Source organism: Bos indicus x Bos taurus, chromosome 24, assembly GCF_003369695.1.
Source record: "Bos indicus x Bos taurus breed Angus x Brahman F1 hybrid chromosome 24, Bos_hybrid_MaternalHap_v2.0, whole genome shotgun sequence".
Lineage (NCBI taxonomy): Eukaryota > Metazoa > Chordata > Mammalia > Artiodactyla > Bovidae > Bos > Bos indicus x Bos taurus.
Window position 1 is genome coordinate 45,945,989 of NC_040099.1, and position 17,390 is coordinate 45,963,378.

General features: G+C 43.6%; 1 protein-coding gene across 2 annotated transcripts in view; it reads right to left on the minus strand.

Moving 5' to 3' along the window:
- PSTPIP2 (proline-serine-threonine phosphatase interacting protein 2) overlaps positions 1-17,390 on the minus strand; it is a 94,248-nt gene that overhangs the window by 46,872 nt on the left and 29,986 nt on the right. For both annotated transcript variants that reach the window (XM_027525920.1, XM_027525919.1), the window contains exon 2: positions 3,996-4,096. In XM_027525920.1, coding sequence (XP_027381721.1) covers positions 3,996-4,096 — 101 coding nt within the window. The remainder of the gene's footprint in view (positions 1-3,995; positions 4,097-17,390) is intronic.

The following is a 17,390-nucleotide window of genomic DNA, read 5'->3' on the forward strand; positions in this document are numbered from 1 at the left end:
CACACTCACTAATAATCTCTCTGGCTGGGATAGATGGAGTGGGTGTGGTGAGTGAGAATACGAAACAGAAGGAAAAGGGAGGGAGAGAAACCTCTGTGCTGAGAACAAGCTCAGCCTCCTGGAAATCACCTGCCCTTCTGCCTGCGGTGGATAAGTCATCAACACAGGGTCTGCGTGAGAAGCCTCTGGAGCTGTTCTGGATTCTGTGACTTTCTAGGTTCCCATGGTAAGTTACTTATCCAATCTTATCTCAAAAAGCTGCATTTTCATGCAAAGAAAATGGAAATAATAATACCTTAGGCAGTTGACTGTGTCAAAGGAGGCCATTTCAAAGGGATCTGTAAACCCCAATTATAAAAAGATCCTGAGACAAAACTCTGAGAGCAACACACAGCAAGTGTTCAATGTGTGATTTGTTATTTTGTGGCTGTTCAGAGGTTGGTTGTGGTTGTCATCAACTATATCATCACTGATAGAAGATAAGGCAGTTTATAATTTACTGGATACATTGTTTCCCTGCTTTGTTACTTATTTGCTGTGTTACAGTAAGTCATCCAGGACTTACTGGGACTTACTGGGGACTTGTTAGCTACAGGGCACACACTGAGACACAGCCCCCGGATTGGCAATATAGATCAGGAAAGGTAGCATTCCTGCCCACTCCAGAGGAGTGTGTGACATGCCTCTGTTCTGTCCATGCGCAAACGAGTGTAGACGGATTTACTGCAATCCATCTGGTACAACCAAGGACAAGGACTTCGTAGCTTCCAAGATGCAGGTTGAAACAGCATGGAGGGACCCAGTCCCAGCTGCATCTGAGAGAGGGGGAGAGGGAGGTCCCCCGGGGAGTGCAGTATCTCTCCCTACCCCTTGCTGCCCCTGGGCAGGTAGAGCCACCTACCAGAAATTCCAGAGAGGTTCATGGTGGGGCTTCAACATTTTGGGGGCATAGAAGGCCACCACCTTAGATATAGGGCATATTTAGTGCCATATCATAGATATGTTATAAATGTATGTGATTACGCCTCATGACACTGAGCAAATAACAGTTTCACTTTCACACTTCATGAACAAAAATAACAAATGTGTGTGCATGCTAAGTCACTTCAGTCCTGTCTGACTCTTTATGACCCTATGAACCCATCAGGCTCCTCTGTCCATGGGGTTCTCCAAGTAAGAATACTGGAGTGGGTTGCCATGCCCTCCTCCAGGGGATCTTCCCAATCCAGGGATAAAATAATAAATAATACACGACAAACTGCTGTTATCTTTTCCCTTTGTGTGTTTTTTTCTCTAGTCCATAGGAATACCAAACATCCCAGGGTTCCACCTGAAATTTATGGCAGCTCAGTAAAGTAATGCTCAAGACCCGAGGAGGGAGTTTCAGCAATATCAGACCACGGCCCAGACTGAGGCCCAGGCCCCATACACACCTCCACCTATGACAAGCAAAAAAGAAAGGCTGGACCCCCAAAGCTGAAGAGGATGGCACCTCCCCTCCTGAGTTAACCATGAACAGAACAGTGAACAGAACCATGAACAGCCCTTGATGGAGCAGTCTCCTTCTGGCAAGCATACTAGCAGGAAAGGAGGCCCAAAGCCAGCAGCCCCCTTGCTCCGGGGCCTTAAGCCCCCCACCCAGGGCAGATGTATCTGACACCTTGACCTGATGACAGCAGATTCTGCTCCCAGACCGGTGGATACGGGGCTGGCTTCTTTTGCTATGAAACTTCTGAAGAAAGATGACCATATACTAGAAATACCACATAAATATTTAATAATTTTTAATTTGCACATGCTTTCTCTTCTTACCCACATTTTTCTGTGAAGATCTTAGTTTTTGAGTTCTGTTTGGACTTGTGATTTTCAAACCGTGGGTCATCATGACCCATTTGTAAACCATAAATCAATTCAATGGATTATGACCAGCAGTTTTTAATTAAATAGAACTGAACAAAATAATAGGATGCTAATGTTTAATCAAACTTTTATTTTATGCATGTGTGTACGGGGTGGCAGTGTAAAATTATTTCTTACTGTGTGTTAGTCACTCAGTCGTGTCCGACTCTTTGTGACCCCACGGACTGTAGCCCACCAGGTTCCTCTGTCCGAGGAATTCTGCAGGTAAGAATACTGGAGTGGATTGCCATGTCCTTCTCCAGGGGATCTTCCCGACTCAGGGATCGAACCCAAGTCTTTGGCATTACGGGCAGATTCTTTACCGTTTGAGCTACCTGGGAATGATTTTTTGTTACTGAGGGGTACAGTCAAAAAAAAAAAAATCCAGACACCACTGATACACACCACCATCCTGGTTGTATCAGGGGATCTTTGACTCGACCTGCCTGGGCAGCAGAAGCTTTGACCAGTAGCCAACACCTCCTTTGTGTATGAGAGGCAGAGCTATTTCACTTCTAGGAGAAAGTTTATAGATGCCCTACTGGAGGAGAAATACAAAATCAAGGGATGTTCTAAAATCTCTATCCCTGTGCAGTGGGGAATCTCTTGTGTGTTTGCTACTTTGTCAGAGCTCTGTTGAAGAAAGGAGGAAGCCAACCTCCAGTGCCTGCCAAGAGAAAGGAAAGTTGTAACTCGGCATCACCACTTTCTACCAGCTTGGGTAGAAGATGGAGGCTGGTCCCTCAAAGGAGGCACAGTGACTAGCTCCACGGAGCCTGACAGTGGACAGACCTTTCTCTGTCCACCTCTCCTGAGACGCACAGTATGTCAGTGCTCAGCTCCCCGGGACCTTTGAAACAGTTTAAGAGGGAGATGCCTCACCATCAGAGCATGGGCAACCAATATGAGCTTTGTTACCCTAATGTTCTCTCCTGGAGGAGGGCATGGCAACCCACTCTAGTATTCTTGTCTGGGAAATCCCACGGACAGAGGAGCCTGGTGGGCTATAGTCCATGGGGTCACAAAAGTGTTGGATACAAGTTAGCTACTAAACAATGTTCTCTTGGGCTTCCCTAGTGGCTTAGCGGCAAAGAATCCTCCAATGCAGGAGACGCAGGCTCGATCCCTGGGTTGGCAAGATCCCCTGGTGAAGGAAATGGCAACCCACTGTAGTATTCTTGCCTGGTAAATCCAGTGGACAGAGGAGCCTGGTGGGCTACAGTCCATGGGGTCGCAAAAGTGTTGGACATGACTTAGTGACTAAACAACAGCAAAGTCTTCTTGAGTGGAAAATAAAAGATTTGATTGAAAACATTTTGCTGTCTGTACCTCCAAGTTACAGATCTCTCACTCACTGCCTTACAAACAGAACAGGTTCATCAGTTTGGGTCCTGGCAACAACCCAGATCTTTGGCCAAAAATCCCCCTAAACCACTCCTTCATCCAGAATCACTGGGAAATGGAGGATTCCAGATGAATGAGATATTCCACAAACTAACTTAGCCATTAAGTATAGAATGTTTTTAATCTTAAAGGAAAGGAAGAGAAGGGAAGAGGAGGGGAGGGAATCCTCTAAACCATGCCAGAGCCCCCCAGACCTCCAAGCCCATCACCATCTGGAGGGGCCTGCTTCTGCATCCTTCTCACCGATCCCCCAGCTCAGTGGTCTCTGAACCAGGCTCTGTCTCCCTTCACCTCACAGGCCCAGCCTGCGGTCCGCCTGTGATCCTCCACTCATCCAAGCCACCTCGAGTTGAGGGACCCTTTGAGATCTCCTCCTCCATGAAGCTGCCCCCCGTTTTAGCCAGTCCTCCACAATCTCCCCCTCTGCCATGAGGTCCTTCAGTATCACGGGTATCACAGAGCACAGCACTTCGTTACATTTTGTTTGTCATTTCATTCATAAACTTTATCTCTCCCTGGAGTTCCTAAGAGCTTTAGGACCAAGACATCGTTTACTTCTTGGGTATCATTCTGTAACATACAGCAGCGGGCCTTGTGAACCACTGAAAACAAACACAACCCGTAGATTGTCCTTGTCGGTGTGGGAGCGTTCTGCCCACTGCGTCTTCAGAGAAAAAAAAAACGACAGGTACCTTTCTTTTAAAAAGTCTTCAAACTCTTTGCAGTTCTTGCGGCCATTGTTCAGATGCTGGACGATGCTGTCATAGCCGATGGTGCTGAGGATGTCTGAAGTCTGGTGGGAAAAACAACACTGTGTGAGATGGGGAACCAGGTGACATCAGCCCCGAGGCCTAAAGCGAGGACGGGGTGGCGGGGACCCGGGGAAGCCGGCCACGGGGACTTTTTGAGATGCTTACCTCCAACGCACATGTGACCAAAAAGGACAAAACAGAAGTTCAGAGTTGGTGTAGCTGTGGAAGACTTTTTAGAATTATGAAACTATTGGGTCACAAAACAGGAAGGAAGTGACAGAACATTGAGAGGCACATGGTCGAGGGAGCTGGCTGGCTCGGGGCCCCTCCCTGGGTCCCCACCATGCCCTGATCAGGCCAGGCAGGCAGCAGGAACTGAGCCCCCCTCCAGCCTTCTGCTGAGTGAGCTCCATCCTGCAGGGGGAAACTCATTCACGCCACAGGTCCTCGTAACGAGGGCTACACAGCATTCACTCTGGCCTCCCCCTTGTCTCAGAGCTTGACCCTGAAAGCTCTTTCTGCAGCCAAGAAGCCTGGTCTGAGGGTCAAGGGTATCACTGAGCCAGGCCCCAGGAGAGGTAGGAGGGGCCGGCTTCCCACTGTAGCAGGAAGGGAAGACCAGCAGCCAGCAGGCCCCGGATGGCCTGGCCCCAGTTTGGGGGAAAGGAATTTTTTTTTTTTTACATTTTAAGTGAGCCATTTCAAATCAGTTCAGCTCCGTTGCTCAGTCATGTCTGACTTCTTGCGACCCCATGGACTGCAACATGCCAGGCTTCCCTGTCCGTTACCAACTCCCAGAGCTTGCTCAAACTCCTGTCCATCGAGAGAGCCATTTATTCCCATTTTACTCTACTGTGTGCTCTGAGGTTGGAGGAAGCTGTCCAAGTCTCCCAAAGCAGTAGCCCTGGATGCAGTGTCTTTTAAAAATCAAAGTCTCCTCAGCTCCCTAAACCAACAAACCAGGAGCTCTGAAGAATACCTGCTAAAGTGTCACCTATTGCAGCTGGCTCCCTGCTTCCTACTCCACACGTACATGTAATAGGTGGTCTGATCTAGACTCCAGGCCCTTAGGGAGCTTGGTTAGGTGGTGTTTTGGTGTGTCCTGGGCAGCTTTAAACTGAGCCACCCCCAGCCCAGCCCCACCACCCTCCGTCTGCTGAGGAAAGTACTTCTCTGCCAATGAGGGGTGGGGTGGGGGTGAGGGGGCTCCTGAAGATTCCTCTCTCCTGCCTGCCCAGTCCAGGACACTGGCGAAGCAGAATTTCTCTCTTCCATTTGCTGCAACTCCTCATGGCCTGGCTAAACAGGGGTCCCAGAGAGACCCAGCAAGAGCAAGGCCTGAGGCTGATTTCAATATGGATTCAGAAACTTAACTGGCTATAACTCACATTGCATTTTTTTTAAATGGATTATTGAAAGTATAGTAAATTTTACACATGGACATACAAATAAATCTTAGTTAGAAATACACTTAGTTCTATGGGTTCTGGCTGTTGTTTCAGCATAGATTTAGGCCTTGGGAAGCCTAAAGAAATAGCTTCCACAAAAGCTTCATTTCCCTACCCTCCTTTCTCCACACACACTCTTGTGTCTCAGCAGGGGAGACTTCTAACTGCCCCCAGAGTGCAGTACTCAATGGCAACTCCAAGACGATGCTTGGTCTTGGTCCAAACCCTCCAGCCCCAGGATTTCTGGAAGCCTTCCCTGAGTAGCCCTAATGCTTCTTCCTCTGGGCTCTCAGATTGTCCAGCTCCTGAATCTGCTGTTTGCCACCCCTCCTTGTGAGTAGCCTTGCTGGCCCAACTCCACTCCAAGTGCCTGTAGCTTCTTCTTAGACAGATCCTACAGACACACACACACACACACCCCCCCCAAAAATCTAGCTTAATATTATGCACACCAAAGGTCTACAGTAACATTCTGTGGGATGAAAATGCCTATTGTGTTCCCAGCCAGATGCACTAGAACACTGAAAACAAAGACTCCTGAGGGAATGAGGGAATGAATGGGTAGGGGACAAAGGGTCCATGTCAATGTTGATTTGTAAGTCAGAAGTGCTTTGGTCTTCCCAGGGAAGTACTCTTGGGTTCTTTGTTTTATGATATTCATTTGGAAAAGGTGGTTTCCTTTTTCTCAATTAAGGGTGCGGACACTCTTTGAGCTGGGTAGGGAGGGTGGAGCTAGACTAGGATTTCCTGGAAACAAACCAAATCACCAGGCCTCCTGGCCACCAGCCTTAAAAAACCAGAACTGCTGCTTCAGAGGAGTGACTGGACTTCAGAGGTTCCCAAGAAAGAAAATCTCCAAGAGAAAACAAAGAGTGTCCAAGCCCAAGCGCAAAGTGGCAGGAAATATGGCCTGGAAACTCCTTCCCATGCTCCTCGGAAAGCAGTGCTGAGAAGCCCTGACTGGCAGGTGCAGAATAAGAAGGCCAAGGAGGAAAGAAGAGATGTAGTTGCATAAGCAGCAACGAGCACCAAGATAACACAGCAGGTTTGCTGTCAGAAATGAACGTGCTGAGCCTGTAACCCCATATACTGCTTTCCAGCATCCTGACTTCTCTCCCCTAGCTCTTCCTGTGCTGCTCTCTCCACATCCTCCAAATGGGCAGTGTACATTTATACCCCAGGACCACTGCACAGGACTTTCCTACCATGGGAATGGCATCTCCTCCTCTTCACTTAAATCCCACCTCACTTCAGGGCCAATTCAAATCCCAAGTCCTCTCTGAGGTCCTCCTCAGACAATTTATCCTACAGTCTCCCTTCCCTCTTAGGAGTACCTGGTGTGTTTAATGATGATTCCTCTTCTTTAGCCCTGATTACATACTATTTTGCATTATTAGTTAATATTTTTTAAAAAATTAGTCAACTTTAAGTATATCTAGATTATACCCAAACTTCATCATCCACAATAGATCCTACATCAATGGCTTAAGAAATCTGTTAACTGTATACCAACTACAGACAAGGTACTTAAAAAGGTTACAAAGATGGAGTCCCTTAGTGTTCATTCGGGAGTCAGTAAAAGACACAGACACAAAACAAATGTGTATGCATAAAAAAATTAGGGACTGAGACAGAATATAAGACTACACAGAGAAAATATCTTGGAGAAGGAACTGACAAGCCAGTATTCCTGCCTGGAAAATTCCATGGACACAGGAGCCTGATGGGCTACAGTGCATAGTGTCACAAGAAGCGGACACAACTTAGCGACTAAACCACCCCCACCAGAGAAAATATATATATTATTTCCCACCAGAGAAAAAATAAATGAGGTGGGAAAGAGAAAATACATTAGGATCATCAGAAAGGAGAAGATATAAGATTTAAATTGAGTCATTTAAAGAGACTGGATTCACACTAGAAATCAAAAGATATTTCAAACCAACTGATGGTGAAGAAAACAACACATCAAAGTTTATGAGAGGCAGAAAAACAGTGCTTATAGGGAAATTTGTAGCTTCAAATGTTAATATTAGAAAAGGGGGAAAAAAAGGTTTTAAAATTAATGATCTAAACTTTTACTTTATGGAATCACAAAAAGAAGAACAAATTTAAGTTTGCAGTAAGCAGAAGGAAGAAAATAAAAATAATAGAACACAATGAAACAGAAATGGGCAAACAATAAAGCAAATTAGTGAAACCAAAAGTTAGTCCCTTGAAAAGTTTAATAAAATCAGAAAACCTACAGCTGGGTTGATCAAAAAATAAGAGAAACAGAAAGAAAAGAACACAAATTATCAATGTCCTTACTGTGACAAAGGGCATCTATAGAAACCTAGCTAACAACTTAATGGCAAAAGACTGAATACTTTCCTTCTAATAAAGAGGAAATAAGGAAAGAAAAAAAAAAAACAAAGAACGTACTTGTTGGAAAGGAAATAATAAAACTGCCTATATTTTCAGACAACATGATTGTGTACTCAGAAAATCTTAGGAAATTTACCCCTCAAAATTACTAAAGCTAATACATTTAACAATATTGCAGGGCACAAGATCAATACATAGAAGTCAATTACATTTCCATATACCAGCAGCAAAAAAATTAAACATGATTTACATGGCATTAAAGATATAAAATATTCAGAAATTAATGCTTAAAAGGTTTAGTAACATTACGTCTTACTAACGCACACACCATTAGTAAGAGATGGGTCACAGACTCGGATGCAAAACCAAAGTAAAAAGCTTTGGTTTATAGATACAGGCAAATACCTTTCAAGCCTTGGGGCAGGAAAAGATTTCCTGGAGAGGACAAAAATACATACTGGTAAAGAAAAAAACAGAAAAGTTGGACTTAATCAACATTAAAAGCCTCTGTTCATAAAGGAGATTATTAAGAAAAGTAAATGGCAAGCTGCATGCTGGAAGGAGATAATCACAGTACATATGTCTGTCAAAGGACTTGTAACCAGTGTATACAAATAACTTCAACAAATTAATCATAAAGATATAAGCAATCCAGTAAAAACTGGGCATAATACTTAAACTTTATAAACTCTTTATAAAAGATATTCCTTTGACCAGAAAGTTCATGAAAAGTTGCTTAACATGACAGGGAAATTCAAATTAAAGTCACAAGGATATCTACTTCGTGCCCACTAGAATAGCTGAGATTAAAAAGTCAACACTGAATGTCGGCAAGGATGTTGAACTATCAGAACTCTCGTTTATTCCTGCTGGGAGAGTGAAAATGGTACAGTCGTTTTGAAAAATGGCAGTTTCTCAAAAAGCTAAACATGCGCTACTCTATGACCCAAAGTTCTACTCTGAAGCATTTACTCAAGTGAAAGGAAGGTATATGTCACAAAGAGACCTGTACAAGAACGTTCACAGGACTTCTATTCACAATAGCCCCAAACTGGAAAGAACCCAACGTCTAACAATGGACGGATGAGTGTGGTACATTCATACAGTGGAATACTGCTCGGCAATAAAAAGGAAAGAACTACTGACAGTGAAACGGGGATGAATCTCAAAAACGTTATGTTCATGAAAAATGCTGGATACAAAAAGTGTTTACTGTATAATCCCATCTATATGAAGTTCTAGGACAGGCAAGCACTCTAGGATTTACCTCTATGGTAAAGGAAGTAAGAACAGGGATTGCCTAATTCAGGGGAGAAATTGAAGGCGGACTGGAAGAGACATGAGGGAACTTCCTGGAATGATAGCAATGCATCCAATCAAGATATTTCCAGACGTCCCTGGTGGTCCAGTGGTTGGGCATCTGCCTGTTAATGCAGGGGACACCAGTTTGATTCTGGTCCAGGAAGATCCCACATGCCTCCGGACAATTAAGCCCGTCCACCCCAACTGCTGAGCCTGTGCACTGCAACGACTGAAGCCCACACACCCTAGAGCCTGTGCTCTGCAACAAGAGAAGCCACCACTGTGAGAAGCCCACACACCACAACCAGAGAACAGTCCCCTCTGGCAGCAACTGGAGAGAGCCCACAAGCAGCAGTGAAGACGCAGAGCAGCCAAAAATAAATGACTAAAATCAATAAAATTAAAAATTTAAAAATTGTTTAAAAAATCTTTCCATGGAGGTGTGAGTTGTACCAGTATGTGCAGTTTTCAAACTTGTTGGTCTGTGCCCTTCATCTTAGGCAAATGATACCTCAAAAACTTAAAAACAAGAAGAAAAGAAAAATTGATTAGGAGTCAGAAAATAATGGGAGGGAGGAGGCAGTCACTGGAAGGAACAGCCTTAAAAATGGATCTGGTCTTGGAGTCCCAGGTGAGGCAGGGAAATGAAAAAGAAGGAGGGGCAGATTCAAGAACCCAGCAACCTCCCAAAGACCCAGAATATAAGGTTGAAAATGCTCAAATTAAAAAAAAAGAAAAGAAAATGCTCAAACTATAGGGGTAAATAGCATTCAACTTTTCAAAATTTTTTATTTTTTAAATTATGAAAGCATGATAATGCATGTACAGGAGATTTGGAAAATACAGAACAAAGTTACATATAGTTCCACTATGTGAGTGAGTTTCTCAGTCATGTTTGACTCTGTGACCCTGTGGACTGAAGCCACCAAGCTACTCTGTCCATGGAATTCTCCAGGCAAAAATACTGGAATGTATTGCCATTCCCTTCTCCAGGGGATCTTCCTGACCCAGGGATCAAACCCAGGTCTCCTGCATTGCAGGCAGATTCTTTACCATCTGAGCCACCAAGGAAGCACCAGTTCCACTACATATTACAATTATTTTTTTCAATTATTTTTAAGTAGATAAATTAAGATTTTAGTTGGAATTTCAATATCAAACTCTCAAAAATTAATAGAATGAATAGACAGAAATGTAGCAGGATATAACAGACCTGAAAAGCACTATGAACCGATTCCACATAATTAAGATTTATACAAGTTTCACACAACATCAGGGTACACATTCTATCCAAGTTCCCATAGGCTATAAACCAGGAGACACTGGAATGTATCCAGGGACATAAAACAAGATGCAAAAATACCATGGTCTAAAGGTACTGAGATCATAGAGTCTGTTCTCTTATCACTGTGGAATGATGTTAGAAATCAATATCAAAAGATATTTGAAAATAACCCACATATTTTCCAGTACAATGTGACTTTACCCAGAAAGATCTTTGACTTAGTCAGTGAAAGCCTCAAGAAGGTTAAAAGACTGAAAAAATCACAGAGAGTGATTGCAGGGAAGAAAGCATTTAGATGAGAAATTAATATCAAGGATACTTTAAATGTATTTGGAAATTAAATGTACACTTTTAAATGTTGGGTATATCTAAGAAGCCATAACAAGGAAAATTAGAAAATATTTGTAACAGAATAAAAATGAAAAGAGAATTTATCAGAATTTGTTGCATGCAGCTAAAGTTGATCAATGCAACTAAATATAATGTGGAATCTTGAATGAGGTATGAAAACAAGCAATAGACACTAACATAAAATTTTGTGAAATCTGAACAAAATTTGTACTTTAGTTAATAAATACTGTATCACATTTTAATTTCCTGTTTTTTTATAATATTTCTTTATATTTTCAGAATTGGGTTAGAAGTTTCAAGCTTCATTCAAAATTTTTTAAAAATCACTAAAATAATAAGCTTTCTAGAATTTTAGCAGTAATATGAGATGCCAGAATAAATGAAACTATATCAAAGTTTTGCTACTGCTGCTAAGTCGCTTCAGTCATGTCCGACTCTGTGCGAGCCCATAGACAGCAGTCCACCAGGCTCCTTTGTCCATGGGGCTCTCCAGGCAAGAACACTGGAGTGGGTTGCCATTTCCTCCTCCAATGCATGACAGTGAAAAGTCAAAGTGAAGTCCCTCGGTCGTGTCCAACTCTTAGCGACCCCACGGACTGCAGCCTACCAGACTCCTCCATCCATGGGATTTTCCAGGCAAGAGTACTGGACTGGGACGCCATTCCCTTCTCCAATATCAAAGTTTTGAGTGAATATAAATTAGAAATCTAGCATTCTATTCATACTTAGTCAAATAAGTGGAACCAAAATGTCATAAATTTTTTAGCTAAGCAAAAATTCATGTTTTCTAAATATATATACATATTATACTTACTATACATATATGTATATATATAATATATATGGGTTTCCTTGGTAGCACAGATGGCAAAGAATCTGCCTACAATGCAGGAGACTGGGATTGATCCCTGGGTCCAGAAGATCCCCTGGAGAAGCAAATGCATCCCACTCCAGTATTCTTGCCTGGAGAATTCCATGGACAGAGGAGGCTGGCAGGCTATAGTCCATGGGGTCACAAAGAGTTGGACATGACTGAGTGACTTTCATAGCGTGTGTGTGTGTGTGTGTGTGTGTGTGTGTGTGTGTGTAGGGTTCCCAGGCAGTTCAGTTGTAAAGAATCCACCTGCTAATACTGCAGGTTCAATCCCTGGGCCGAGAAGATCCCCTGGGGAAGGAAATGGCAACCCACTGTAGTATTCTTGCCTGGAAAATCCCATGGACAGAGAAGCCCGGTGGACTAGAGTTCGTGGAGTCACAAAGAGTCAGACATGACTGAGCTCGAGCACATATATGTATACAAAAGCTTTTCTACTACATTTGATAAAAGTTTGAGGAAAAATAACAAAAACAGACAGAAAATCGGAAAACATAAGCTAAATGAAATGGTGATGATGCTGATTTAGTCGCTAAGTCGTGTCCGACTCTTGCAACTCCATGGATTGTAGTCGACCGGGCTCCTCTGTCTATGGGATTCTCCAGGCAAGAATGCTGGAGTGGGTTGCCATTTCTTTCTCCAGGGGATCTTCCCAATCCAGGAATCAAACCTGGGTCTCCTGCACTGTAGGCAGATTCTTTACCGACTGAGCTACGAGGGAAACCCAGGTGAAATGGGAGCACTGAATATGAAATAGAAAAAATGAAACAAACTAGATAAAGGTAAAAGATCATCATATAGTCCAATATTTTTCCAGTTGTTTTTAAATGTGGCTGCTCATTAGAATCACATCCGGAGTTTGGAGAAAAAAACAATACCTGGGCATATATATTTTGCAAAATATTCCAAGATAATTTTAATGTGCGTCTGGATTTTAAAAAGTGGTTACAGGTTTTTTTGTTAAATGGTAGTTTTAGTGATACAGAATGCTATTATTTTCTGTTGACCAATCATGATGCAATGGTAATAATGTTAGGGGAAGCACACTGGCTGAAACCACCCACCCTGGCCAGGCACCATAGTAATCATTTGCGTGAGTTATTTCACAGCGGAAAGTCCTGGTAAGGAACACGGAAGTAATAAGCCACCATTAACGGGAAGAGTTCAGGAAAGGTCAAGAGGAGACACCACATGTCCTGCCACCTCCCAGAATCCTTCTTGCTGGCATCCATCTTGGCTGAGCAATGTGTGCGCCACCAGGAAGACCCCTGAGTTAGAATGATCGGTCAGAGACAACCTGGAAACTAATCCCATCCCCACAAAACCCAAGACTGTGAGCCACATGGCAGAGCAATTCTCCTGGGTTCCCTTATGCTACTGCTCTCCACCTGGGTGCCCCTTCCCAATAAAGTCTCTCGCTTTGTCAGCAGGTGTGTCTCCTCAGACAATTCATTTCTGAGTGTTAGACAAGAGTCCACTCTCAGGCCTTGGAAGGGCTTCCCCTTCCTACAGTATTAAAACGAACACTAGTTACATAATCACAACAGTAAAAGATGTTTATCAGTTTTCGCAATTAACAGCCAGACAAAAAATAAAAGATAACTACAATTGCCAGCCATAACAGAAAGTATTCAAGTTTTAATCAATGGATTAGTACTTTAATCTGGAGAAGGCAATGGCACCCCACTCCAGTACTCTTGCCTGGAAAATCCATGGACAGAGGAGCCTGGTAGGCTGCAGTCCATGGGGTCGCTAACAGTCGGGCACGACTGAGCAACTTCACTTTCACTTTTCACTTTCATGCATTGGAGAAAGAAATGGCAACCCACTCTAGTGTTCTTGCCTAGAGAATCCCAGGGGCAGGGAAGTCTGGTGGGCTGCCATCTCTGGGGTCGCACAGAGTCGGACACAACTGAAGCGACTTAGCAGCAGCAGCATCAGCAGTACTATAATCATAAAACCACTTCAATTTCTGTAAGACAAAAAATTTTCCAGCACAAGTGTGCCATATTCAGGAGATGTGTGAGCTGAATTAAAAAAAAAAAAAAAAAACAGTCTTGCTGTGACACTAGTGGGCAGTCCAGTCCAGGCGGGGTGTGGGTTCAGAGGAGAAGGAAATCTCCATGGGCTGCCTGATGGAGGGTAACTCCACTGGCCAGCTCCTCAAATCCACCCCTAACACTCAGGTCTGGTCTCAATGAATCCAGGTATAGGTACTCCTCCTCTGTGCGCAATCCTAAGGCTCATTCTGCAGGGACCTCTAAGAATTTGTTTCCAGTGATCTTTTTCCACCATGTGGATGGTAGGCAGAAAGACAAGGCAGAGGGGAAGCAAAGGATACCTGCAGTCTCCAAACCACCATCAGAATGACACGTGCTACCACACACAGAGCATCCGCACATTCAGTTCAGTGGTGCTTCTCACATTCATCTTATCATGACGTCTGCTACACAGCTTCAGTTTCTCTAGATGTGGGCTCCAAGGACCACCTATGCTAGAATCACCCAGGCAGCATGGTAAACAGGCAGACCCCCAGGTCTTACCCCAGACCTGGTGATTCTGATCTGGAGTGGGGAAATCCCCACTTTTTATACTCCTCCTGTTGCAGAGAAGAACCAATTGTGACTCCATGTTGGAACTGTTTATTTGACTTGCTTTTCGTTGCTGTTGTTATTATAATCATACATAAGGGCATGCCTCAGAAGACGCTGCCCCTCTGCCTGACTATTAAAGTGGCTTTGTTCATCTCACAGAGAGATAATCTGACCCTGCCCACCTGTGAATGGCTGCAAGAAAGAAGAGATTAACACAACCCTTCCCTGATGCTGGCCATTCACAGAGATGTTTTATAAGACTGATGGCCCTTTTCACTTTCTATTGCCTCAACCTCTCTATTCTACCTTTTGACTTTGGTTCCTCATCGCTTTTCTCTGGTCTATAAAAGAGCCTGGCTTCCAGACCCCAAAAGATGGTTATTTTGAGACATTAGTCTGCCATCTTCTCTGTGTGATGGCTTTCAGAATAAAGTTGTGTTCCTTGCCTCAACTCCTTGTCTCTCAGATTCATTGGCTTGTTGTGCAGCAAGCAGAGAAAGCTTGGCCTCAGTAACACTCCAAAGACTATAATGCTGCTTGAGAACTGCCGCCATAGAAATTACAAAAGATGAAAGAACAATCATGGCTCCTGCCTCAAGGAAAGCAGGATACTTGCACATGAAACTAGAGAATACAGCAGAATGGGGCGGGAAAGAACGATTGTTTTTATCAATAAATGCAAAGGAGAAGAGGCCAGAGAAGACTCTCATGGTTTGCATTTCTTTTTATAACCTCCAATTTTGAGTAAAAAGTGCAAATTGGCATAATGCCCATTGGAAGCCCAGAGAGCCCCCTAGAATGGGGAGAAGGCACTAACTTTGCATTACACACAAAGGCTGCATTTGTTTGAAGACTGGCCTTAGGATGTGTTAATGTGGTGTGCTTTGCATTAAAGGACCGCAACATGCTGAATGTAAACACAGTGAGCCAGGAGCTCTTTCCATGTTTACAGCTGAAGAAAGTAAGAAACAAGGAAGAGAAGTTCTCCTTATCACTTCCTCCAACCACAGTGAAAGATTTTAACTCTCAATTAACAGTATTACCCAAATCTTCACTATTTATTAAAAGCTATATGGTAACAGAATACAGGAAAAGACCAGACTTCATTTTACCTCTCTCTGCTCTCAACCTCGGTCTTTCTTTTCTATCTCTTTTATCAGAAGAGGTAAAGCTAAATGGCTCAAACTCACCTTATCTGAAAATATAGATTGCTGCTGCTGCTGCTGCTAAGTCACTTCAGTTGTGTCCGACTCTGTGTGACCCCATAGATGGCAGCCTATCAAGGTCCGCTGTTCCTGGGATTCTCCAGGCAAGAACACTGGAGTGGGTTGCCATTTCCTTCTCCAATGCATGAAAGTGAAAAGTGAAAGTGAAGTCTCTCAATCGTGTCCGACTCTTCGCGACCCCATGGATTGCAGCCTACCAGGCTCCTCTGTCCATAAGATTTTCCAGGCAAGAGTACTGGAGTGGGGTGCCATCGCCTTCTCCAGCAAATATAGATTAAGTATTGTTAGTTAATATTAATAACTTGGGCTAATATACATCAAATGCTTGCTGTGTTCCAAACAGCACACCAAGTATTTAGCATGGGACATCTTGCTTAATTCTTATAACAATCCTACAGACGTAAGTATAATTAATTATCTCCATTTTACAGGATAAAAAGCAATGGCTCTGTATTCTGAAACCACTCAACCACACAGCTTCTTCTGTTTGAGGATGAGAACCAAATCTAACTTTTTGCCAGTTGGCCTACTTCTCTGCAGTTTGAAATGAGACACTCGCAGGCTTTAACGCCACACTTCGGTTTGAGCCCCAGTTTTACCACAAACAAGATACGTGACCTGGAGCTAATAGCTCAATCCCTCCTTGCTGCTAAGTCACTTCAGTCGTGTCTGACTCTGTGCGACCCCATAGACGGCAAACCACCAGGCTCCCCCGTCCCTGGGATTCTCTAGGCAAGAACACTGGAGTGGGTTGCCATTTCCTTCTCCAGTACATGAAAGTGAAAAGTGAAAGTTAAGTCAGTCAGTCGTATTTGACTCTTCACGACCCCATGGACTGCAGCCTACCAGGCTCCTCCGTCCATAGGATTTTCCAGGCAAGAGTACTGGAGTGGGGTGCCACTTACTAGACTATAAAATGGGGATGTTGGAAGGACCAAATGAGATCATGAACTTTGAGTTTGCCAAGTGCTTCATAAACTAAAGGAATTGAGGGAGGCACATCCAGATTTTTAATGGACACATAAACAAAAAAGCATATGTGTTTGAACAACATGATTTTTTTTTCATTGAAAGCAGACAACAGTGAAATAAACGTAGCTATTAGCTATTCAAAAATAAGTGTGTCGTCATCTGAGAAAGCAACTGGAAAAGTGTCAGGGATACCTCAGCAAAGGATATGGAAACTGCCATTTTCAGCCACATTTTCCTAAACCTAAAATCAAAGCCACTACACTGGTTGTGCCCTTAAGCCTTTTCTTAAGCAGTAATAATGGATTACGAAGCCAAGAATGAAACCCCACCCCAGTTTCCACACCGCCTTGTTCTACAAGCTGACAGCATGCTTCCCTTGCCCCCTGTAATCCTCAGTTAGACAGCCCCACCTCTGTCTAGCCTGGGTCCACATGATGTTTTCACATGTCTAAGCATTCCTCCTGCCAAGTCATCAAGTCAATTACAAAGGCAACTTCACTCAACTGAAAATATTTTCAGTGAAAGCAAAACCTGAGAAAGTGTACAGTGCAAAAACTCTGAATAAGGGGAAAAAAATAACTAGAAGGATGGGCACCCAAAGGTTAAAAGCAATTCTTTTCTTAGCATGGTTCTATATTTTTACATTTTCTAGAATATACTGCATAGATTTTATAATCTGAAGTCTTTCTTCCTATGGATATACATGTGTGCCACTCAGTCGCATCCTACCCTTTGTGACCCAATGGACTGTAGCTCTCCAGGCTCCTCTGTCCATAGGATTTCCCAGGCAAGAATACTGGAGTGGGTTGCCATTTCCTACTCCAGGGGATCTTCCCAACTCAGGGACTGAACTCGCTTCTCTGCATTGGCAGGCAGATTCTTTACCACTGCGCCACCTAGGAAGTCCCCTTTCTGC